This window comes from Melanerpes formicivorus, unplaced genomic scaffold (assembly GCF_026170545.1).
Source record: "Melanerpes formicivorus ecotype bairdi unplaced genomic scaffold, bMelFor1.0.p_v2 SCAF_1, whole genome shotgun sequence".
Lineage (NCBI taxonomy): Eukaryota > Metazoa > Chordata > Aves > Piciformes > Picidae > Melanerpes > Melanerpes formicivorus.
The window spans coordinates 61,971,769-61,997,202 of record NW_027142353.1 but is presented as its reverse complement, the minus strand read 5'-3'; the positions used below and the strand labels follow the sequence as shown (position 1 = coordinate 61,997,202).

The window sequence follows — 25,434 nt, the reverse complement described above, 5'->3', positions numbered from 1 at the left end:
GGGATCTGGGGTTGCTCAGCCTGGAGAAGAGGAGACTCAGGGGTGACCTTATTACTCTCTACAACTACCTGAAGGGGGGTTGTAGACAGGCAGAGGTTGGTCTCTTCTCCCAGGCAACCAGCCCTAGAACAAGAGGACATAGTCTCAGGCTGCGCCAGGGGAGGTTTAGGCTGGATATTAGGAAGAAGTTCTATAGAGAGAGAGTGATTGCCCATTGGAATGGGCTGCCTGGGGAGGTGGTGGAGTCGCCATCACTGGTGGTGTTCAGGAGGAGACTTGATGGGGTGCTTGGTGCCATGGGTTAGCTGTTTGGGTGGGTTGGATTGGTTGAAGGGTTGGACGCGATGATCTTGAAGGTCTCTTCCAACCTGGTTTATTCTAAATAAATTCTATTCTAAGTATTACAGCCGTGTAATATGACTAAACACATAGTGGTCCACATTCTCCGGCTCCAGAGCCGTTAAAAGCAATACATCTTTCATCTCCCCATCATCACTCACCCTCTTGAGAACATCTCCCATTGTTCAGCCAGTAAGACAGAGCATCTTCATGATCGTTCATTTCTCAGCTCCTACTCCTTCATTGTCTGTTGCTAAAATAAGTGATCCTAGATAAGTGCTAAAGAGGGCTTACCTGTGGTGGTGTATTGACTCATCTGCGAGAGTGGTGATCTCTTACTAGGTGGTGATCAGCCAAGGGTGTCTTGAGTCATTTGAGCTATTGCAAAATATGCATGTCTAAATACACCTACAAAGAGCATAAGGAAGGATGTGCTAAGTGGAACCTGAGGTTTATCTGGTGTTAGATCTTGTCTCTAGATACCAGGGAATGCTGCCTTGTGTTTCTTTCCTCATGCTCAGCACAGGAGGCTGGAGTAGAGAGTAGGAACAGGCAGAAGGTACTGATGCTTCCGCCGCCTCCAGCAGTTCAGGGCTTGAAAATTTCCTGAGCAAGGGATTACGTCTTTAATATCTCTCTGTGGATTTTTCTTCTGTGAATTTGCCTAGTCCTTTCTTGAACCCACATCCATTTTTAATATCTACGGCATCCGGTGGCAGGAAGCTTCATGCTTTAACTACCCCTTTTAAGAAAAGGCAGCATCTTTCTTTGTTTTGAAATGACATCTTGCTGCTGTAGATAGTCTTTTATTTTCACTTTGGAAGAGGCAGCTACCATTTCAGTACTGCCTGGGATTTTGTAGAACTCTCTGGATCCCCTGTTATCTTTTTCAAGCTGTTGTCTATGATTGTGTTTCCTGAAACAAGATGTTCTTGCTGTTTTCTTGCCCTTTACCTTTGTCTTATTTCCCTGTACTTTTCCCTAGTACTTTGGGGTCTTGAGGGCTAAGACAAAATCTGTACATAATGCTTAAGTGCAGATCTCTCATGGATTGATAGTAGTGTTAATGATATTCCTATTTCTCTTCCCCTGATTTCAAATAATTGCTAATATTTCCTTTGTTTCTTGACCAAGCCTAAGTGTGGAGCAGTAAAACAACCTAGCTATTGTTTATCTCTTTTAATGACAGTCTCATTCAGGAGTGATAATGGCTCAGAACTCATTACATTTGCTGCAATATAAACAGCAGTAGTACTAATGGATGGTAAGATTATTAATTAAAGGATATTAGTCTGCCAGGAAGATAACAAGAGGATGTTGTCATGTGTTCCTAAATCTTTTCATGTCAGGAAAGTAGGACAAAATTCTAGAGAACTAGTAGTTTAAAAGAAAAGCCCCAACCACCACTACCCAAAAAAAAAACCAAACCACCCCAAACAAAACAACAAAAATGAACAAACAACCCAACAGCAAGAAGCCAAAGCAACAAACAGACTCCAACAAGCCAGTAAATTAAGTATGTGTAAGCCTAATTGGTCCTTTGTCAAAATTGTTTGACTTAAGAAAAAGTGGGCAGACTTCAGTAGAGGATCATTAATGTTCCTTAGTTTTGTTTGAGAAGTTAAGAGTCCGATGATATAAATGTGAGGGATGTTTCTCATCTTCAAAGATAGGAAGAGGTTGCACAGAAGAAACACAAACTATTTCATAATGATTAAGGAAATAGCCATACACAAATTGGAGTTCAGACTCCTTGGGAGCAGTTAATTCCTGAGCTTTACAAATGGGAGCTCACCGAGTGAAACAGCTTTGTAGTTGTGCATTTCATTGTTTAATGCAGCATATTTCTTTTGGCTGTTTCCATGCACCCTCCCCACAGCATTCTCCCTGCCCTGTCATTAAAATGTAGGTATTCTGGTAGCAGATTTTTGAGTTTAGGATATTGCAAATGATTAAATATAAACCCTAAAAAATGTATCTTCAGGGCTTTTAAGTGCTTTTGTGGCTCTCATCCCTGCATTTTCTGAATTCCTTTCATATTTTAAAGGTAGAAGAGGCATATTAAGCTCCTTTGCTGTATAAAACTGATGTTTGATATCCATTCTCCCTAAAGTAGTGAGAAGCAGCTATGTTGTGAGTCAGCTTTATGGTAGACAGTGCAACAGAGGCCTTTAGGCCAAATTAGTGAAGGTATTTAGTGCCATTTAACTTCACTGGTCAAAATCCTACATGGTTGAGGTCCCAGGTCTGTTCTTTGTGTCTGGAAGTGTGTATCTGACTAAACAAATGTTACATACATCTATTTGTCTGTGTGTCTGTATTAGGGGATATAAAACCACACAGCCCCATTATGTGCAATACTGAAGTTCATGTGACTGTAATATTGGTTGTCTGATCAAAGGGATCTAATCAACTGTTCTGTTCCTGAGCTCTAAGAGCCTGAAAGAATTTCGTGTAGAAAGTGTTTCATTTCCTTTAAAGCAAAGTGGTAGGTTTGGTTGTGTTTTGTTTTTTTAAAGAACTAAACATACACATTTACATTCCCTCCCCGCCCCCCCCCCCCCCTCCTCCTCCTGTTCTTAAAAAACATTTCACTTTGTTGCCCAAGTGCAGAAAACTTTGCCAGGAAGAAGGGTGAGCAAAGCTTCTGTTTCCCATGACCCTCGACTCTAATGTTGTTCCAAAAGCTCACTACTTGCAAATGCCTTGATAACTGCTTTCATTCCTTTCATCCCTCCCCCGCCGTCCAGCACATGCCAGTGTGACCGATTCTCCTTTGAGCAGCTCTCTTTGCAGAGCAGGGGAATCTACTTAATGTAAAAGTCATCACGCATAAAAGCATTTAAAGATACACTGCAGTATTTTTCACAGCTAAAGGGCTGCATAATAATTGCTGCAGTGATTTTATTTGTGCCCCTAGAAGCAATTTCTTTTCTGTTCATACCAGAATTGACTAAACCCTTCCCCCCCTTCTCCCCCAGGATACATATTTGGGTAGGGGTAGTAGTGAGAAAATTGCTCCTTATTCTTCATGTACACATGTGCAGCACAGAACTGACCATACTCAAATAGTCAGAACTATGGCTCCTTATGAATATGTTGCAGCATAGGCTTTAATTTTATTGTGAAATGACATTATCAAACACTGCTTTGGGTTCCACTGTAAATAGGACATGCATTTATAAACCGTCTCTGGATGTATCATCAAATTAAGAGCGAACAGAAAACTGTATTTTAAAGCACTACTAAAAGACCATCTGTTGCTGTGTACCTTATGGTGTACTAGAAGTCTAGGAATTCCCATGGTTGTTTTTTTTCTGGCAGCTCCTTGGTTGCCAAACAGGAAGTTACTCTCTGCTTTTTCAACCTCTGGCAGAATCTGCTCCTAGTTTCCGTTCCATCTTTTTGTGGTGCTCCTCGGCCTGCTCGCTGCTCACCGTCTCTGGTATGTGTCAGGAGGAGTGAGAAGTGATGCAGCAAGACTGATAATCTGTGTTTCAGTAAAAGAGACTAATGGAGGAAGACAGAGCTGTGGCCCTAGCTCTCTGGAAAAGGCTGACACTGTTCTGGGAAATAAACATTCATGGAGTGGGGGAAGGTTGTGAAAGAACATTTAAAATCCCCCGAAGGAGCAAGAGAAAATCTGTAGAGGGTCAAAGCAGACTGTCAAGGAAGAAAACTTAGGAACTTCAGGTGCATAATGGCTTCTTAGCAAACTATGCAGAAGTTAAAGTGATATAGAAGAAAATATTTTTGAAGTGCACACACATAGAGAAATGTGTGTGCATAAGTTAACCTTCCAGCTTTTTCCTGTTCTTTAGAATCCTAACATACTCTTATTAAGGCTACTGCTCTAAGTTCTGCCATTCAAATGCCTGGTGAAACAAACCTCAAATTAACTGTATTTGAAAAGGAGGAAAACCAGCATGCATGTAGTGTTTGATGTTGGCCAAACAGTTCCACATGACTGTGTCCTTCAATTGGATACCCTCATGTGCTGTCTGCATCAGTACTACAGACGACTGAAAGAGATTGTATACTTGCATCTGAAACGTTAGGGCAGCCTTGATTTTCACCAGCTTGAGGTGTTGCTCAAGGGTCTCACCAGCATTAATGTTAATGCTCTTTTACAGGGTGAGAGTTATTGTATGACATAGTTCTTCTCCGAGAGAGTCCTTAGTCATTGGAATGGGCTGCCCAGAGAGGTGGTGGAGTCGACGTCCCTGGAGGTGTTCAAGAGGGTATTGGACGTGGCACTTGGTGCCATGGTCTAGACATGAGGTCTGTGGTGACAGGTTGGACTTCATGATCTTTGAGGTCTCTTCCAACCTTAGTGATACTGTGATACTGTAACATGGTGTGGGTCAGCTACAGTATCTTGTATGGCTCCATGGCCCTACCTTTTTTGCTGTAAGTTGGAGACCAGTAAACCGTGTGTCCAGAAAGTGTAACATGTACTGCAAGGCAGTAGGCTTAGGAAAAGAATGGTTCATAGCCCTCAACCAAAGAATGCAAGTTGAATGTCAGATTAAGCAAGGAGCATGGTGAGGAGTGATTATTTACAGAGAAACATATTCTCAGATACATTTCTTGTACTTTGCTGAGTGGTTAAGAAAGGTAAGTTAAAGATTTGAGGCCTTGCTGATGCAGAGCTATGGAGTGGTGTTGTCAATGGACACAGGAAAAATACTGGAAGAGTGGATGAGTGTATACTAGTTTTCAGTTATTTGAGAATGGAAAAAACAAACAGTGAAATCTCCTTGCTTTCAAACATTTATTCTTCTCAAAAAGAGAAGAAATGTTGGAATATTTCAGTGTAAGAAATATTGGAATCATTGGCATGGGGTTTGGCCATAAAGCTTACTGAATGAGAATAAGCATATCTGCAGAACTGACATTGCCTAGGAGTGTTTTGGTTGAGTGCAATTTAGAAAAATACAATAATATACTGGAAATTATACAATAATATACTGGAAATAGTACTAAGTACAGCAAATCTTTCTGATTGGAAAAGTAAAATGAAAGTTACAGAAAGTATTTAGTTTTAGTCAGAACTAGTCAGGCCACACCTTGAGTCCTGTGTCCAGTTCTGCGCCCCTCAGTTTAGGAAAGATGTTGAGTTGCTGGAACGTGTCCAGGGAAGGGCAACAAAGGTGGGGAGGGGTTTGTAGCATAAGCCCTATGAGGAGAGACTGAGGGAGCTGGGGTTGCTTAGCTTGGAGAAGAGGAGGCTCAGAGTAGACCTTATTGCTCTCTACAACTACCTGAAGGGAGGTTGTAGCCAGGTAGGAGTTGGTCTCTTCTCCCAGTCAACAAGCACCAGTACAAGAGGACGCAATCTCAAGCTGCAGCAGGGGAGATTTAGGCTGGAAGTTAAGAAGAAGTTTTTCACAGGAAGAGAGATTGCCCATTGGAATGTGCTGCCCAGGGAGATGAAGTCACCATCACTGGATGTGTTTAAAAAGAGACTGGATGGGGCACTTTGTACCAAGGTTTATTTGATTAGATGGTGTTGGGTGATAGGTTGGACTTGATGATCTCGATGTTCTTTTCCAACCTGGTTAATTCTATTCTATTTGTGGAGGATTTTTTTTTAAATTGCCTTTGGTAGCAAAGGAACATTTTCTGTTCTGTTTTTGAACCATGTGATTAGTTACTTGTACAGGTTTTATTGTTACATTAGTTCTGTGGTTATTGTTGCAAAATTCTGTGATTGATGATTGGAAGGTTCAGAACCTACTAATTTCCTGCCTAGTCAGTTTGTTTCTAATGAAATGCAGCAGTGTTGCTGAACAGTCCTACAAAGTAAGACTAAGAAAGGATTTTGCAGCAAAGAGGTAATGTGAATCAAAACACAAGAACACAGGAGTTTTGAAACAAAATTAGATTATTATTATTGGCAAAGAGTTATGCCTTAGCTTTAGACATGTGTGCAGTACTGTGTGGTGTCCTCTATATTGATAGCTATAGGGCATACAGGGAGGTCATTCTGCCCCTGTACACTGCACTGGTTAGGCCACACCTCGAGTCCTGTGTCCAGTTCTGGGCCCCTCAGTTTAGGAAGGATGTTGACTTGCTGGAACGAGTCCAGAGAAGGGCAACAAAGTTGGTGAGGGGCTTGGAACACAAGCCCTATGAGGAGAGGCTGAGGGAGCTGGGGTTGCTTAGCCTGGAGAAGAGGAGACTCAGGGGTGACCTTATTGCTGTCTACAACTGCCTGAAGGGGGGTTGTAGCCAGGCAGAGATTGGTCTCTTCTTCCAGGCAGCCAGCACCAGAACAAGAGGACACAGTCTCAGGCTGCACCAGGGGAGGTTCAGGCTGGCGGTCAGGAGGAAGTTTTACACAGAGAGAGTGATTGCCCATTGGAATGGGCTGCCCGGGGAGGTGGTGGAGTCACCATCACTGGAGGTGTTCAGGAGGGGAATTGACAGGGTGCTTGGTTGCATGGGTTAGTTGATTAGGTGGTGTTGGATGATAGGTTGGATGTGATGATCTTGAAGGTCTCTTCCAACCTGGTCTATTCTATTCTATTCTATTCTACATTTTTACATATACTTTCATTCTTTCATTTATTTAGGACTATGCAAAGCCAAAGCAAGTTTACTGTATAGACTTTATGGGTTTTGCAAACTACATTAAAATTAACTTCTTTGTATTCTAGTTATATAAATAAGGTTAGATGTTAGACCAAGTGAGCTGGCATAAGGAAAGGAACAGTGAAATGAGGGATTGCATATTGCCAACATTGTCTTTTGACTGTATAATATTACTTGTTTCAACAGTTGTGTTTCTGGGAAGTTTCAGAATTTTTGTCACGTAAGCATGCAACTTCTGTGATAAATGTGGCCTGAAAAAATAATCCCCCTCTCATTAAACGCCAATGTTCTGTTCTCCTCTTAAAAAATACATTTGATTTAGTGCTTCACCATTACAAAATACTGAAAATGTAAAAAGTGCTGTACAAATTTCTAACATAAGGAAGCTGGGACTTGAAAATGTTGGTGTGAATCGCTGTGAAGTTTGTGGAAGGTGTGGACTTCACAATAACGCTTGCATCACGGTGCCAAGAAAGTGGGGATTTTGTTGCATTTGATCGAGGGGATTTCTCAGTGCTTGCTGGAATGAGAAAGTAAATTGTGCACTTTTCTCATGGAAATATTAATGAGTAAGAAAATGACACTGAAAAATTTCAAACTGCTGCACTGCCTTATTTAACCCCAGAGGAATTCAGCAATGTGTCTTCTGCTGATGTCCTTTCCCTGGAGATTATGAGAAAGAAATTAGCTTCCCTGAAATTACGACCAAAACATTGAGCCGAAGGTGGAAGAGTAACATAGGATTGTTGGGGTAGAGAGTTGTTTATTTTAGTTGCTTAGTTTGTTACAGAAATAGCAAGTTGGCAAAGAATGTAGACCAATGGAACTAGCATAAAGAGTTCATTGATAGCAACAATGACAGACTGTGTCAATACAGAGCAGCGGCTCTTGTGCTGCAAGATCTCTGGCGCTGGGCACTGAGTTCTCTATTTTCTTGTGGTCTTTTTTTATGGCTTCTTTAGAGAGCATCATGGCAAGTGGCCATCTCCATCTGCCCCTGCAGATAGCCAGACATTTTGCAAAAATATCATTGCTTGTAGGAGGAGAGGAACAAGAATAGCAAGTGTGTACACATGTAAATAATGTCATCAAATACTGCAATGGAGAATATTCCATGCAGGAATATAGGATATGAAATATGTGGGTGGAAGACTCCAGTACTGAAAGCCACTTGAAGCTGAAGCTAGCAGAATCGATATCAGCTGAATATACAGCTTTGTGTGTGATGTGGGAATGTGTTGTGGTGGTGCTGATGTTCTATTTAGCTAGGGTTACGTGTTCTGGCAACAAACCACAGAATTCTTTTCATGTAGAGTTCAAGGAATTAATTACAGTATCAAAATATATGCCAACATCCCCTTCCTCAGAATAAATCCTTTACAGAGTCCCTTGTTTGTCTTGACCTATTATCATATTGGCCATTAGAATGGGCTGCCCAGGGAGGTGGTAGAATAGAGTAGAATAGACCAGGTTGGAAGAGACCTTCAAGATCATCACGTCCAACCCATCAAACCAATCCAACCCACCTAAACAACTAACCCATGGCACCAAGCACCCCATCAAGTCTCCTCCTGAACACCTCCAGGAATGGTGACTCCACCACCTCCCCGGGCAGCTAATTCCAATGGGCAATCACTCTCTCTGTATAGAATTTCTTCCTAACATCCTACCTAAACCTCCCCTGGCGCAGCCTGAGACTGTGTCCTCTTGTTCTGGTGGAGTCACCATCACTGGTGGTGTTTAGGAAGAGTCTGGTTGGGGTGCTCTGTGCCACGGTTTAGTTGATTAGATAGTGTTGGATGATAGGTTGGATTCAATGATCTCAAAGGTATCTTCCAACTTGATCTATTCTATTCTATTCTATTCTATTCTATTCTATTCTATTCTATTCTATTCTATTCTATTCTATTCTATTCTATTCTATTCTATTCTATTCTATTCTATTCTATTCTATTCCATCCTATCCTATCCTATCCTATCCTGAGATACTCTATGAAACTGGAAGATTTTCTCTGTGTGACAGTTACCTGTGGCTGCTGATTTCTGTTTATTTTTCCGTTTAAAGCAGTAGTGAGTGATGAAGATTGGAAACAAAAACTGTAGAGAAAATGCATTTTACTCTTTTCTGAATGAAGATCAACAGCTGTGAGGCTGGGATTTTTAACGAGAAACTCCTCATGGCAGGAAGAAATTCGCAATATACCAGTGATATGTGCAGTCTTGTATGATCGCTGCTTTTAACTGCTTAAGCATTCATACTGCCTAAATACTGTTTTACTACTAGCTTCTGTGTTTACAGTCTATGATGTGGAAAAAGATGTCCCACTGTGTCATGTTCTAGTTACAATCAAATTGACTGTAGCAAACACAGAAGCTGTTGAAGTTCAGTGCTTCTCAGTGGGGTGTTCTCGTTCCGCCAGCTTATTTCAGGCTGTTGATACAGCTCGCCTCTGTGAAGCTCATTCTGATATATAATAACAAAACCAAGGCAGGTCCCAGTTCACCTTCACAGTAAAGCAGCATGTCATGAAGTATTTAAGGAGATGTGTACATCACCAGTGTCTTTCTGCATAAATACTGTTTTACAGATTTGTGTTTGTAATAGCAAAAGCCCTTTTATTCAGCTGTATGAACTTCTAAACATTTCCTTGCTTCTGATAATAGGGCAGTAAGGATGCTGCAAATCATACTCACAGCTGCTGTTTCACAATAATAATGTCTCCATTATAAATCTACTTCTTCAAGTGTTTAGATAATTTAGCCAGAAAAAAATGTTTATAGGCTGAGAGTTGCTTATGAAATAAATCAAGAAAATAAACTTATTTCTCAAGCAATTAAAAAAGCCCTGCCCACAATAGAGACTTTTAATTTCAGGTACTAAAAAGTGGAAGTCAATAGTATCATAGTATCAGTCAGGGTTGGAAGGGACCACAAGGATCATCTAGTTCCAACCCCCCTGCCATGGGCAGGGACACCCCACACTAGATCAGCCTGGCCAGAGCCTCGTCCAGCCTGGGCTTAAACACCTCCAGGGACCGGGCCCCAACCACCTCCCTGGACAACCCATTCCAGTTCACCACTCTCATGGTGAAGAACCTCCTCCTCACATCCAGCCTGAATCTCCCCACCTCCAGCTTCATTCCATTCCCCCTAGTCCTATCACTACCTGAGATCCTGAGAAGTCCCTCCCCACCCTTCCTGTAGGCCCCCTTCAGATACTGGAAGGCCACAATTAGGTCACCTTGGAGCCTTCTCTTCTCCAGACTGAACAGCCCCAACTCCTTCAATCTGTCCTCACAGGAGAGGTGCTCCAGCCCTCTGATCATCCTTGTGGCCCTTCTCTGGACACGTTCCAGCACCTCCACATCCCTCTTGTAATAGGGGCTCCAGAACTGGACGCAGTACTCCAGGTGGGGTCTCACCAGAGCTGAGCAGAGGGGGAGGATCACCTCCCTTGACCTGCTGGCCACACTTCTCCTGAAGCAGCCCAGGATCTGATTGGCTTTGCAGGCTGCAAGTGCACACTGAGAGCTCATGTTGAGCTTCTTGTCCACCAGCACCCCCAAGTCTCTCTCCTCAGGGCTGCTTTCCCACCAGTCACTGCCCAATGAGCTAGGTAAATGGTATTCTGTATTTTAACACACTGTTTTATCAAGTACTCAGGCAATATTATTCAGTACTCAGGCAATATTATTCAGTTTCTGATGTGTTTTATTCACATATTGCAGCTCTTTAGTGCTCAGTTTTGTCGAATAGCTTGGATTTTAATAAAGCTGTGTGTCAATGCATGACCAAACATAGGAACCCATCAACCTTGGCACTGCAATGCCTCTAGTCATATCTGCTGGTGGAATCAAACTGCCTACAGATTTACAACACCAAAGGTGACTGTGCATGGTCTCCTTCCCAGTCTTCCACTGCCCTGAAATTCAGCTGTCTGAGGAATTGCTCTAATATCCTGCCAGCTCAGCCCTCGCCCCTTTGCTTCTGCCGTCTTTGAAGCCAGACGGTAATAACTAGCTTTGTGTCAGATCACCAGATATGTTGCTGTTACTATTTTAGCCAGATTGTCTGTTGTTTGAAGTCCCGTTTACTGCCTTCCAGCTGGCGCTCAGGAGTTCATTTAGGCATATTTAATCTTCTCACTAGGTTTCAAGTGCTGTTTTTCTTTATTAACCCGGTGAATGATACAAAGCTTTTCCAGCATGATTGACACCAGCCAGGAGGAGTGTTGGTTTTTGGAACTCCCTTTGCTAATGAAGTAATCTTTGTAAGTAAACAAGTGGAAAGACATTGGCTTTGATGTATTTGAGAACAGTTTCTTGCAGGCTGTTACTAGGGTATGGATATGGGTCCTTTGCAAGTGCATAGCTTCTGCTTTAGCTCTTGTTTGACTCCTGTCAGAAGCTTGGGCTTTGTTCTGTTCTTGCAGCCATCAGACTGGCAAAACCAAGCAACAGTCTTACCACCCCAGCCAAAAGAAAATTCTCTGTGCTTGCCAAGTTACAGAAATCCTGTTTCCCTATCTGTAGAAGCTGATCCTTGTTGTGAAAGGCTGTGCCAAAACTAATATACTCATTCCTCAGATAATGGCACGCATCGTTTCATCACTCCATTGCAATGTATTGTTCTCTCCACTTCCTCAAGGCTCTATATAAGAATTCATTTTATGATTTGTTTAACAAATGTAGGACAAGAAAGTCGAAGAACAACTCTAGTGATACAAAAGGACTGCCTTGTAGTTTTATCATCCTATATCCAGCATGCAAAGCCCTCTGAAATTAGTTAATCTATGACAGTTGTAACTAAATCCTCCTTTTTGGCAGTGTGAAACAAAGTGACTCTAAAATAAACCTGATTTCGGGGACAATGTGGAGATTTTGTCTGTATTTTTGATTGGGAAATGTGTTAAGCAGACTGATCCAAAAACATAAAACTTCAGGAAGAAGCACAATAGAGTAGCACATTTCCTGACTCCTCTGTCACTTTCCTGAATGACTTTTTAGATGATTTTCATTAGCATTCTGATACTGATGGTTGCTATTGTACGTCTCCCTGTTTAATACTGGAGTTATATTGCTTTCTTGTGGTTAAGCTGCAATTATCCTTTTATTGTTTCCGGTCACATTGCAGTATGTCTTTTCTAGTACTTCCTCTGTCAGAGCTTCACCAAAAAAAAATCTTGCTGGGCAGTTGACTTGCTTCCAGTGACTGTGAGGAAGTGGTATAACAGCTGACTGTGGTCTAGAGGACTACTCTTGTCTATATGCCTCACTGACAAAGTGAATCCTCCTTTGGGACTGGGGAAAATGGGGAACAGAAGGCATAGGTGAGTGCTCTCAAGTACTCTCAGAAAATAAATGTTAACAGAATTGCCAGTTAGAAGTTCAGCTCTGCCAGCTGAGGGATGTCAGAGAGCATTTCAGTCTTTTGCCAGCACCCTGAGAGGTTACTCAGATGCCTACAGAAGGTCAGGGGCAACAACATTTATGGTATCATTGATACTTTTGAGAAGCCATCCTTCTCTGGATGGTAGACTTGTAATATTAGTCAATAAAGACGCTAAGGTTTTTTTATAGTAGCTTAAGGAGGTCAGCTGACTCTACACAAAAGAGAATTTTTTGGTTTGGACTAAATGTAATATCCTAACTTGTGAACTCCACAAAAAGAAGGACATGATCTACTGTTAGAAGATCAATAAAATCGGCTCTTGTAATGCTACAGACCCTGCAGATGATGAAGGTGATTTGTTCAGTGTGGCCATTTGCCTTCCAGGATGCTCTCAGTGACATTAAGGCTCTGGGATATAGAAGGATAAATGACATCTTGTAAAGCTGGCCAAGCTCTGCTCCATCTCTCTCCTCTTTTTGTATTTTTTCTTTTATCCAGACAAGATAAGATGGTCATGGTATAATTTGTCTCTTTTTGACCAGGAAGGCAGTTGCTCTTAAATCTGATTTAATTCAGTTATGAATCTTAATATCTCTTAAAGGAGCCTATTGCACAAGTGGTCCTTTCTGTGGCTAGATGACTTTTGTAATCATGTAATGTGATAATGCTCCTAAGCAAGAAATAAATGTAACGAATTACACCTCTTGATCCAGTGGTGGTGGTTCAACTGCACTTTGAGCTCTTACCGAGTAACTTCTATTACAGCCTCTGGGAAGCTGTCCAGGAAGCTGGAATTTTCTGTGGAACAATATTTTTTAATGTTTTCAGGTAAAATTAGCTTTGTGTGGAACCTGTAAATTCGTGGAACATCCTGGCCTGCATCAAGAACAGTGTGGCCAGCAGGAGCAGGGAGGTCATTCTGCCCCTGTACACTGCACTGGTTAGGCCACACCTTGAGGACTGTGTCCAGTTCTGGGCCCCTCAGTTTAGGAAGGAGGTTGACTTGCTGGAGCGTGTCCACAGAAGGGCAACAAAGTTGGTGAGGGGTTTGGAACATAAGCCCTATGAGGAGAGGGTGAGTGAGCTGGGGCTGCTTAGCCTGGAGAAGGGGAGACTCAGGGGTGACCTTATTGCTCTCTACAACTACCTGAAGGGAGGTTGTAGCCAGGCAGAGGTTGGTCTCTTCTCCCAGGCAGCCAGCACCAGAACAAGAGGACACAGTCTCAGGCTGTACCAGGAGAGGTTCAGGCTGGAGGTCAGGAGGAAGTTTTACACAGTGAGAGTGATTGCCCATTGGAATGGGCTGCCCGGGGAGGTGGTGGAATCGCCATCACTGGAGGTGTTCAGGATGAGACTTGACAGGGTGCTTGGTTGCATGGGTTAGTTGATTAGGTGGTGTTGGGTGATAGGTTGGACGCGATGATCTTGAAGGTCTCTTCCAACCTGGTCTGGTCTGGTCTGGTCTGGTCTGGTCTGGTCTGGTCTGGTCTGGTCTGGTCTATTCTATTCTATTCTATTCTATTCTATTCTATTCTATTCTATTCTATTCTATTCTATTCTATTCTATTCTATTCTATCATTTTATTTCTTGCTACGCTGAGCATCTTTAACCTTAATATGGTATCTTCCAATATTTCCAAGAGTGGTTCTCCTATGGAGGCAGAAAGCTCCAAATGGTATCATTCTGGACGATTATATCTAATGATCTCTGTGCTTCTTACCATATTCTTCATAACAACCATTTCTGAACTAAATTGCCTCCTTCAAGTTCAGAACATATAAGCATTAACACCGATTTGCTGACACAGTGAAAGAGGGATCAGCATCTGTGTATGACTAATCCAGGATATTAAATAGAGGCTCCACCTTAGATATTTTTATCATTTGTTTTCCTCTCCCTTGACATTTGCTCCACTGATCCCTGCACATGTGGAAGAGCGATAGGGGAGAGTCCACACACCTTCATTTCCTTTCATATTCACAGAGATGCTGGCTATCATGGGCAGCTATTAGATTTTCCAGAGGAAATAAATTTTCATTCCTATTTGTGGTAGCTATTTTTTTACATTTCAGTGTACTTACAATATAGATCTTTTTCATTCAGTCACCTCAAGGCCATATTATTACTTTTGGCATTAGTTGGTACACAACAATTTTACAGAAGGGTTTAGGACTCAGTCTGGTAACTTGGTAGGGTAATAAAACTGCATTTCTTCCCTTTAAGCTCAAAACATCCAGCTGCAAACAAATTCAAGTTTGCATCTTTCTAACAGCTGTAGAACAATCAGTTACCTATGTATTAAAGATGCTGTATTTGCATAAAACAGAGTGCTTCAGCTTATAAGGATTTACTGTGGTTTTATCAATGCAAACAGTATGAAACACTGTGTTTCATACCTAATTTGTTAATACATCTAACAATATAATCTTCATAGAATCAATAAGGTTGGAAGAGACCTCAAAGATCATCAAGTCCAACCTGTCACCCAAGACCCCATGACTACTAAACCATGGCACCAAGTGTCACATCCAGCCCCCTCTTGAACACCTCCAGGGATGGTGACTCCACCAGTTCAATAGTTTGTGTAATTGTTATTTCTGTAAGACTTTTACATCTTGAATTTACTTTCCATTTTAACCTTTACCAAATATTATCCATAAACATACAAGTGTCCAGCTCATTGGCTGAATAGACACACCACCCTCTGTATTGATTTTGTTGCCTTTGCTTACTCTAAATCTGTTTAGAATAGAATAGAATAGAATAGAATAGACCAGACCAGACCAGACCAGGTTGGAAGAGACCCTCAAGATCATTGTGTCCAACCTATCATCCAACACCACTTAATCAACTAAACCATGCGACCAAGCACCCCATCAAGTCTCCTCCTGAACACCGCCAGTGATGGTGACTCCACCACCTCCTTGGGCAGCCCATTCCAATGGCCAATCACTCTTGATGTGTAGAACTTCCTCCTAACCTCCAGCCTAAACTTCCCCTGGAACAGCCTGAGACTGTGTTCTTGTTCTGGTGCTGGTTGCCTGGGAGAAGAGACCAACCTCTGCCTGTCTACAACCCCCCTTCAGGTAGTTGTAGAGAGCAATAAGGTCACCCCTGAGTCTCCTCAGAACAGTACAGTACCACAGGAAATGTTCTGTTAGGATGCAGTAATTCTGTCTGTCCTTGCTAAAAATTATGGAAAACAGGAAAGAATGCTCCCCAGAATTTGTTTACCCAGTTCTTTACACACTAGGTATTTATTTAGATAAACATATGGAATTCCTTACTTAAAACAAGAAAAAGCCATATCTATCCATGTCATTATCTAAAGACTGCTGGTTCTCTTGTTGGACTGATTTACTGTGTAGCTGCATGTCAAAATGCAAGAGCACTAGGACAAGACAGGGACAGGAGACAAAAATCTGACTTTTACCAAGGTTTACCAGATGTTGTAATCTTAATTGCCAATTTTCCTAACTTCAAAGTAGACACCACGGATACATTCCTCTAGGACACAATGAATTGTTGCCAGGTTTTTGTGCTCATCTGGAGTGGTACTCTTTTTAATTCTTCACTGAGTTCATTTGTTATCACACTTATTTCTTCACTTCCCCTTACTACCTAATGATATTCTGTATTTAGGTTGAGGTTGGGTTTTTTGTTTATTTCTTTGTTGGTTTCTGTTGTTGTTGGGTTTTGTGTGTGTGTGGGGGAGGGTTAGTGTGTAAAATTCTACTGAAATTATATGCAGTGAAGTTTGGTTCCTTTGACCTTTTTTTTGCTCTGAAGGTGCACTCTGTGTAATCCATAGACAACCTGATTGGTTGGCAGGCACTTGTGGGTTTGTTTTTTTCCCCCCCTTCATTTTCTTTTTAAAAAACTTAGGCATAGTACTGAATAATGTTTGAGTGTATAGTTAGAATGTAATTCTTTTGATAGTTACAACTGTCATGAGATTTGTTTTAACCTGCAAGATAATATTACAGCCAGCAGTGGGCCCAGGTGGCCAAGAAAGCCAATGGCATCCTGGCTTGCATGAGGAATAGTGTGGCCAGCAGGAGCAGGGAAGTCATTGTGCCCCTGGACTCAGCACTGGTTAGGCCACACCTTGAGGACTGTGTCCAGTTCTGGACCCCTCAGTTTAAGAAGGACATTGAGACACTTAAACGTGTCCAGAGAAGGGCAACAAGGCTGGTGAGAGGCCTTGAACACAAGCCCTATGAGGAGAGGCTGAGGGAGCTGGGGTTGCTTAGCCTGGAGAAGAGGAGGCTCAGAGGAGACCTTATTGCCCTCTACAACTACCTGAAGGGAGGTTGTAGCCATGTGGGGGTTGGTCTCCAGCACCAGAACGAGAGGACACAATCTCAAGCTGTGCCAGGGGAGGTTTAGGCTAGATGTTAGGGAGACATTCTTCATAGAGAGAGTGATTGGCCATTGGAATGGGCTTCCCAGGGAGGTGGTGGAGTCACCATCACAGGAGGTGTTTAGGAAGAGACTGGATGAGGCACTTAGTGCTATGCTTTAGTTGATTAGATGGTGTTGGGTGATAGGTTGGACTTGATGATCTTAACATTCTTTTCCAACCTGGTTAATTCTATTCTATTCTATTCTATTCTATTCTATTCTATTCTATTCTATTCTATTCTATTCTATTCTATTCTACTCGACTCCTATTCTATTCTACAGTATTTTAAAAAGTGTTCTACTTACATATGCAATTTACCACTAGACATTAATTTCTTATAATAATTTCTTATTTTTAAAGAACTATAGCAGTTCTGCAGTTGTCAACATAGTACCTGTGTTAATGTATGAGATCTGACATCAGTGTGTTCCATAGGTTTCTGGGATATCTAAGGTACTTTCATGTTGAAATGTTAATGAGGATTTTTTGGAATGGAGTTACTATCCAAAAAATATAGTAGGCAGGAAACTTTATAACAGAAAAAGTGTTTCATGCCTTTCTTCTTGAAACCTTAGTCTAGTGAAATTGCAGTGGAGTAATTCTAGTTTTCTTTTCCCCTTTTTCTCAAATTCTAGATTTATCCATGGCAGTGCAAAAATTTTCACAGTCTTTACAAGATTTCCAGTTTGAGTGTATTGGAGATGCTGAAACTGATGATGAAATTAATATTGGTAAGTACTTTCTGTGCTTTGGTTGCAGTAACATTATTTTTATGATTTCTTGTATTTAATATGCTATCACAGTACAGTGGAGCCACCCACAGTTTTATGGTTTTTATTATCACAGTATCACAGTAGGACTAAGGTTGGAAATGACCTCGAGGATCATCGAGTCCAACCTATCAATACAGACCCCATGACTAGACCATGGCACCAAGTGCCACGTCCAATCCCCTGTTGAACACCTCCAGGGACGGTGACTCCACCACCTCCCTGGGCAGCACATTCCAATGACGAACGACTCGCTCGGTGAAGAACTTCCTCCTCACCTCCAGTCTAAACCTCCCCTGGTGCAGCTTGAGACTGTGTCCCCTTGTTCTGGTGCTGGTTGCCTGGGAGAAGAGACCAAGCCCTTCCCAGCTACAACCACCCTTCAGGTAGTTGTAGAGGGCAATGAGGTCACCCCTGAGCCTCCTCTTCTCCAGGCTAAACAATCCCAGCTCCCTTAGCCTCTCCTCATAGGGCTTGTGTTCAAGGCCTCTCCCCAGCCTTGTTGCCCTTCTCTGGACACGTTCAAGTGTTTTGATGTCCTTCTTAAACTGAGGGGCCCAGAACTGGACACAGTACTCAAGGTGTGGCCTAACCAGTGCAGAGTACAGGGGCACAATGACTTCCCTGCTCCTGCTGGCCACACTATTCCTAATGCAGGCCAGGATGCCATTGGCCCTCTTGGCCACCTGGGCACACTGCTGGCTAACATTCAGGCGCCTGTCGATCAGTACCCCCAGGTCCCTCTCTGTTTGGGAGCAAGTAGCAAAAATAGAAACATTTCCAAGGGTAGAAATCATGAAAGACGTGAAAAATACAGATCAAAATCTTAGTCTTCCTGATACAGTGTGGTTCATTGTAGAGGAGAGTATTCAGTAGTACTCAGTCAACTGTGAATCTTCTAAATTCTACTGCTATATGTAATTTGCAGCCAGTTTTTATTGGGATGCTAAAAGGCACACAAGTTTCCTGTGCAACAGCATAGATCTGCAAAAAAGCAACCACTTAAGTGCCTAGTCAGACACAGGAAGTATTTAAGGCCCTAAACCTGGGTATATGTCCTTTACAACTTGTGCATTCCTAAGTATATAGTTGTCTGAAATTTTGCCAGTAAAAGTTACTGTCAGCTTTATGTTCTGCCTCTGTGCACACCCAGAACTTCTGCTTTCACAGAACTGAGCATCTCAGCTCAACTTGAATGTAAGTCTCTTTAGTATCAATTATCAAAATGTACTTCCCTGATTAGTCTGATCCTGGAAAAAATTCCAAGATTCAGAATTACTGCCACTCTTTACTGCAAAGCATTGGCACAGTTGCAGTGATGCTTTTGGGCAGTAGCTGGAGTGCTCTAGCTCCTGTTGGTGAGAAACTTGGATTATAATCTGGTTTTGAAATGGCTAAAGTTCTTCCCAGAAAGAGTGATTTGCCATTGGAATGTGCTGCTCAGGGAGGTGGTGGAGTCACCACACTGGAGGTGTATAGGAAGAGACTGGATGGGGTGCTTGGTGCCATGGTTTAGTTGATTAGATGGTGTTGGATGATAAGTTGGACTCGATGATCTCAAAGGTCTTTTCCAACCTGGTTAATTCTAATGCTAAATTCATTGTCACGAGTTTTACATGCCACATGGTGCCCATGTCTCTCTCAAAACATCTGAGAGGAAGGAAGATAGTTGTTAAAGAGTAATTGCTTCTAAAAATCCATTCCTTGGCAGCAGAAGAGGGAAGATAGAACTTGTCAGTGTTTTTTAATAAAGATCTGCGTAATGCAGAGAGGAAACTCAGGTTTAGGCTTTTCCAAGTGTATCCCTTACTATAAACTATTTTCAACTCTCCTCACCCTTCAGTATTTCCCTTTTCCTGGCTGAGTTACCAATCATTGGACAAAACACTGGATCTGCTTTCACTAGCAAGGTTTCCCTCATTCTTACCCTATAACATTGTGATGATTAGGACACTGTTGTGAAGGAGGACTGGTGTTTGGTCACTGTTTTCTGCTAACCTCTGGCAGGGGAGCAGGAGGGGAGGTTAAAATTTACTGATGTACAGAAGTAGGGGAGTGAAACCACTGAACTGCTTCTGCTGAGATATAAAATTGCATATGTTCTTTAGGTGTATCAAGCTTGGACAGAGACAAAAAATGAATGGTGTGTATGTGCTCTTTGGCATTAATTTCTTGGCTGTTAAAGTTAGCTTATACATATTTTATGCATTTAAACTAAATCTGCAGTATCTCAGTTATCAATAACTTTTTTGATGCATAAGGTTTTGCATTTAAAATGAGGTGACCAAGGACAAAGACAAGTTTGATTATCTAAATGGAGCAAAGAGAAGACATTTTCTTGTTTGGACGTTAAACAGGCATTTAAAACTATTTAGGGGAAAAAATGGAGTTCATGAAGCTTGACAGCTGATTTATTTCACTTGGAGCTTCAAAGAAAGGATTTCTAGCTTCTAAAGCACCCATTGCCTGATGGATTGTCACGTACATCAAAGAAGCTTATAAGAGTAAAAGGTAAACTGACAGGAATCAAATTCAAGTCTAGCAGAGCTTGAATCATACTGTGTGCTTTTATAGGATAAGGCTCAATTTTGATCTCCCCAGAGCAGTGACCTAGAATTTATCCATATCTTTTAACATGCCCCAACAAGCTAGATGTTTGCTTATCATCAAAGACAGCTTTGTATAGATGAGTCTTGTTCTCTGTGCCTCCTCCTGCCTTCACCTCCTTTTTTAAAGACTATCTACAGCTGTGCAGGCCACTGGAAAGTTTTGCTTCACTCTGCAGTGATGCTTCTGCCTTCATAAGTTTTGCACGAAACCACCTTATATGTGGGGCTTCATGGAGTGACTATATTCTGAAGAGTTGAAAATACATTTCTATTTCAAATGTAGCATGGGAAGTCCACCCTGAACCACGTTAGAGATGGAAATTCAGCCACAGAATGAGGCAGCTTCTGTTAGGATGTGCTTATTTCTGTTAAAAAATAAGCTAATACAAGTGATTTATTTTTTAACTATTGCTTTTTTTTCCCTCCTTACTGGTTGTAAGTATTTGGAACTAAATTGATAGCTCCATGAATGTTTTGGAAGTTGAAGGTCTCTCTGCAGTAACAAAGTAGGAACAGTCTTCTGCTTTTTTTTGCCATCATGAGCTCTAATAACAGCATTCATTTTTATTTGCATTTCCTGTAACTTATGCTTTTTTTTAGGTGCTGTCTTTATACAAGTAATTGATTCTAATGAGCCCATTGCATACATAAAAATACATGAGAAGTAGTTTTAGTGAAGCTCCATGACATGCTCAGTCTAAACAGAACTATGGTGGCACACTTCATATTTATTTCAATTCATATATTATTTAACCCAGTGATTCATTTGTGTTGGGGTTTTTTTAACGCTATCTTTGAGTTCTAATTTTTATGACATCCTTCTCATATTTGCAAGTGTTTAGTTCTTTGACAGAAAAAATGCACATCTCTCTGTGGCTGTGTGAAGTGTTTTAGGTAATTTTTCCATGTTGTTGCAAGTTGCAGCTATTTAAACACATAACCACTTCCAGATATAACTTGCTTGGTGTAGAGTCAGACATTTTGTGTGCTGGTTGGAAGCTATTTCCTTTCTTGAATAAGAAGACTGGTTTTTTTTTTCAACTGTGAACATCAAAGGATTCATGCTATGAAAAGCTTTTTCAGATATTTGTCAGCAAACTGAGTTTGGGAATGAGTGCTCCCCAGCTCTATTAGCTTTTCTAATTACAAACCAAACAGCTAGCAACGATTACCAGTGTTGTCCCTTCCTCTGTATTGAAATTCATGGGGCAACGTGTGAACTGCAGCAATGCAAGGCCATAATATTTTACAGTGACATAATATTTGATAGTAGAACATTGCTATTAGTTCCAGTTAGAATAAACCTTTATTAGAATAAACCAAACCAGGTTGGAAGAGACCTTCAAGATCATCGTGTCCAACCCATCAACCAATCCAACCCACCCAAACAGCTAACCCATGGCACCAAGCCCCCCATCAAGTCTCCTTCTGAACACCTTCAATGACGGTGACTCCACCACCTCCCCGGGCAGCCCATTCCATAGCACAATCACTCTTTCTGTATAGAACTTCTTCCTAACATCCAACCTGAACCTCCCCTGGCACAGCCTGAGACTGTGTCCTCTTGTTCTGGTACTGGGTGCCTGGGAGAAGAGACCATCATCAGCCTGTCTACAACCTCCCTTCAGGTAGTTGTAGAGAGTGATAAGGTCACCCCTGAGTCTCCTCTTCTCCAGGCTGAGCAACCCCAGCTCCCTCAGCCTCCCCTCATAGGGCTTGTTGCATGTGATTCAGCCAAGCTGTAGCTACTTTTTTTTTTACACTGAGAGGTTATGCAGAAAGTGGCATCTTTAAACCAAAAAAACAACAGAATGAATGACAGTGAATCATTAATTCTAACAAGGCATAGTCATGAAGATTTAAGGAGACTCTAAGGAGAGGGTGTTGCTTTTTAATCTTACTGACAACTGTGCTTTTCTCAGCCTGAAAGAGCTAAGATTTGGCAGCACTTTGCTGTTCTACTCATTTAGACCTACCACCCAAAGCACATTTACTGCCAGCCCCCTTTGCCATTAATGTTTTGCACAAAGGTTGAATTGACAGCAAACGAACTTGAAGGAGGTCAGTCACTGGTCATACCCAGAGAGAGTCTTGTACAAAATAGATGCATGCTTTTTGCATGTTTTAAATCTTCTAGATAATGCAGAATGCTACACAAACACTGCAAAAGAATATATTTTAATGAACTAATGACTTTTTCCATTGAGTCCTTCATCAGTAAATTTGCTGACAACACCAAGCTGGGGGCAGGAGTTGATCTGCTGGACGGTAAAGAGGGACCTCGACAGGCTGGACAGATGGGCAGAATCCAACGGCATGAGATTGAACACATCCAAGTGCCGGGTTCTGCACATTGGCCACAACAACCCCATGCAGTGCTACAGGCTGGGGTCAGAGTGGCTGGAGAGCAGCCAGGCAGAGAGGGACCTGGGGGTACTGGTCGATGGCAGGCTGAACATGAGCCTGCAATGTGCCCAGGCAGCCAAGAGGGCCAATGGCATCCTGGCCTGCATCAGGAACAGTGTGGCCTGCATCAGGAACAGTGCGGTTTGGAACACAAGCCCTATGAGGAAAGACTGAGGGAGCTGCGATTGCTCAGCCTGGAGAAGAGGAGACTCAGGAATGACCTTATCACTCTCTACAACTACCTGAAGGGAGGTTGTAGACAGGCAGATGATGGTCTCTTCTCCCAGGCAACCAGTTAAAGAAGAAGAGGACACAGTCTCAGGCTGCGTCAGGGGAGGTTCAGGTTGGATGTTAGGAAGAAGTTCTATAGAGAGAGAGTGATTGCCCATTGGAATGGGCTGCCCAAGGAGGTGGTGGAGTTGCCGTCATTGGAGGTGTTCAGGAGGAGACTTGATGGGGTGCTTGGTACCATGGGTTAAGCTGTTTAGGTGGGTTGGATTGGTTGATGGGTTGGACGCGATGATCTTGAAGGTCTCTTCCAACCTGGTTTGGTTTATTCTAAATAAAGGTTTATTCCATGGTGTATGCTGTGCAGGCATAAAATTTGCAAAGAAAAAAGCTTCCCTAGCTTCCTCCTTTCCCAGTGTTGTGTAGCTTATGTTACCTGACTCCTTCCCCTGGAATCTCCCTGGTTTTATCCTCTTTTCTTCTGTTTGTGGTATTTGAATTGTGGCTGGTACAAAATGAAAACAATAAACATCATTATTTAACGCAGTGGGATTCTGTCTTGCTTCTTTAAAAAGTTCTTGTCTGGTTTGTGTTAGGGCTGTTTATAGGTCAATAGGATTTAATATTAGGAGTTTAAGATCACGCTCTTCAGAATTAAATGCAGCCAAGACAAAAATGCTTTTTTATGTAGTGGCATTTTAGTCATGAGGTCTGTGGTGACAGGTTGGACTTGATGATCTTTGAGGTCTCTTCCAACCTTGGTGATTCTGTGATTTTATAGTGTAGCATTGCAAGCCAGGTGTGTTTTGGTTTTGTCACTGTTGCTTTTGAATGCTTTTTAAGGGTGCTTCGTTTTTGTTTTTCCTAAAGAGAATTCTATTAAGACTGATGTGTCAGGTAACATCAAATCCTTGATTTAGGAATGTAAGAGGATTGTGGTGATCTATGGAAATATTAATAGAGCTACAAGGAATAGATCAGAAGTTCTTAAATGTGGTATCTTTCCTTGTGGGAACTGACTTCTCATCTTGCTGCTAGCAGTTGTGGCTTTTGAGATCTTTGCTGACTTACACCTCAAGCTGTTTGTGGGAATATTAAAATTTCTAACAACTAACCATCCACAGAGTTGGTAACTCATACCAGGCAATTCTGTTGCATCCAACAAGTAGTTTCAAGCTGAACTTCAAAAAATCAACTAAAATGTACTATGGAAAAACAACTTTATAAAAAAAGAACAAGAAAACAGAGCTGACCAAACAAAATGAACCAACCAACCAACAACAAAAGGGGGATAAAAACCCCAAACAAACACAAAACCAACCCTTTAATAGTTGTTGTTGGTTGGAGCTCACTGTTGTGCTCTTAAGGGTCTGTTGGTTGAGATGAGCAAGGAGAGCAATGAACAATGAGAGTGGTGAAACCCTGGAATGGGTTGTCCAGGGAGGTGGTCGAGGCCCCATCCTTGGAGGTGTTTAAGCCCAGGCTGGACGAGGCTCTGGCCAGGCTGATGTAGTGTGGGGTGTCCCTGCCCATGGCAGGGGTGTTGGAACTAGATGATCCTTGTGTTCCCTTCCAACCCTGACTGATACTATGATACCAGAAGCTCAGTCTTTTTTTTTCCCTTGTATTGGGGCATCCACATGGACAGTGCTTTTGAGACCAGCTACTCTGTCCTCTTGGAGAGCCTACCAGAGGACAAACAGAGATCTGTCTTGGGAAGTTTTTGCATGAAACTACACAATTAGGGGTGTGTGTGTGTGAAACATAGTTTACCACCCATCTCTTAAAATGCTGTAAAAGGCTAATTGGCATAAAGAGGTTCCAAGTTACATTTTTCAGTGTTACAAACTGCACATGTAATGCTTTATTAAAATGGAAACAACGACTAATCCAAGAGACAATCTGTAGGAATTTTATGCTTTCTCACTGCATGTGTAGGCAAATCGTGACCAATGAATTTGTGGACATTGCAGTCTCCAAGTTAGGAGACTCTTGCAGCTACTCAGAGGCTAATTGAGACCCTCAGAAAGTAGCTGTCAAGCTAATCACAAAGTCAAGACCCTGTATTTCTGCTGTTTGTGGTATGCAGTGGCTTCTTGAATTTGCCTGGTTGGTTTTGAATTATTTATTAAATGCCATTGAACCACCTACAGTCTGAATCACTTGGATATCTTACAGGTCATCTCCTTAATCACTTGAGGTTAGCTTTGATGTTGAAGCTCTTTTTAGGGTTGCTACTCTCTACCTACTCTGCACTGAATACGCGTTTGTAATCAGGTTTCAGAATGGGATTACCAAACACCAAATAAGTCTAAAATTAGTTCCAGCTCCTCAGCTCTACTACTGCCTTATCTGAAGCACCTTGAGGGTAGACATCTGGGGGTGGATTTTTTGGTTTGTTTTGGGGTTGTTGTTTTTTAGCATAGACATCATCCCAATAACTTTTGTAGTGCTTGAGTTCGTTGACCTTGTGGAACATACTAGAGGCAAGTGTATTTACAAAAAGCATTTCTTTCAGATGGGTGGGGAAGGGTTGAGTCCTGAATTAACATAGAAGTCTTTTTGTGACAGAGCGGATTTGCATAGAAAGATTGTCTGCTATTTTTCCATGGTAATTACCTGCCTAGATTTGCCAGCTCTTCTCCCTCCAGTTACAAGAAGTAATTTCAAGATTTAACTTTTTAGGTG

At 41.9% G+C, this 25,434-nt stretch overlaps 1 protein-coding gene across 2 annotated transcripts in view; it reads left to right on the top strand.

The window, feature by feature from the left end:
- ARHGAP42 (Rho GTPase activating protein 42) overlaps positions 1-25,434 on the top strand; it is a 196,435-nt gene that overhangs the window by 31,941 nt on the left and 139,060 nt on the right. The window contains exons 1-2 of one of the 2 annotated variants that reach the window (XM_068145268.1): positions 11,155-11,206; positions 17,369-17,464. In XM_068145268.1, the coding sequence (XP_068001369.1) occupies positions 17,377-17,464 (88 nt within the window). In that variant the 5' untranslated portion in view covers positions 11,155-11,206; positions 17,369-17,376. Of the gene's footprint in view, positions 1-11,154; positions 11,207-17,368; positions 17,465-25,434 lie in introns of those variants that run through there. The other variant, XM_068145259.1, reaches the window with a different exon arrangement.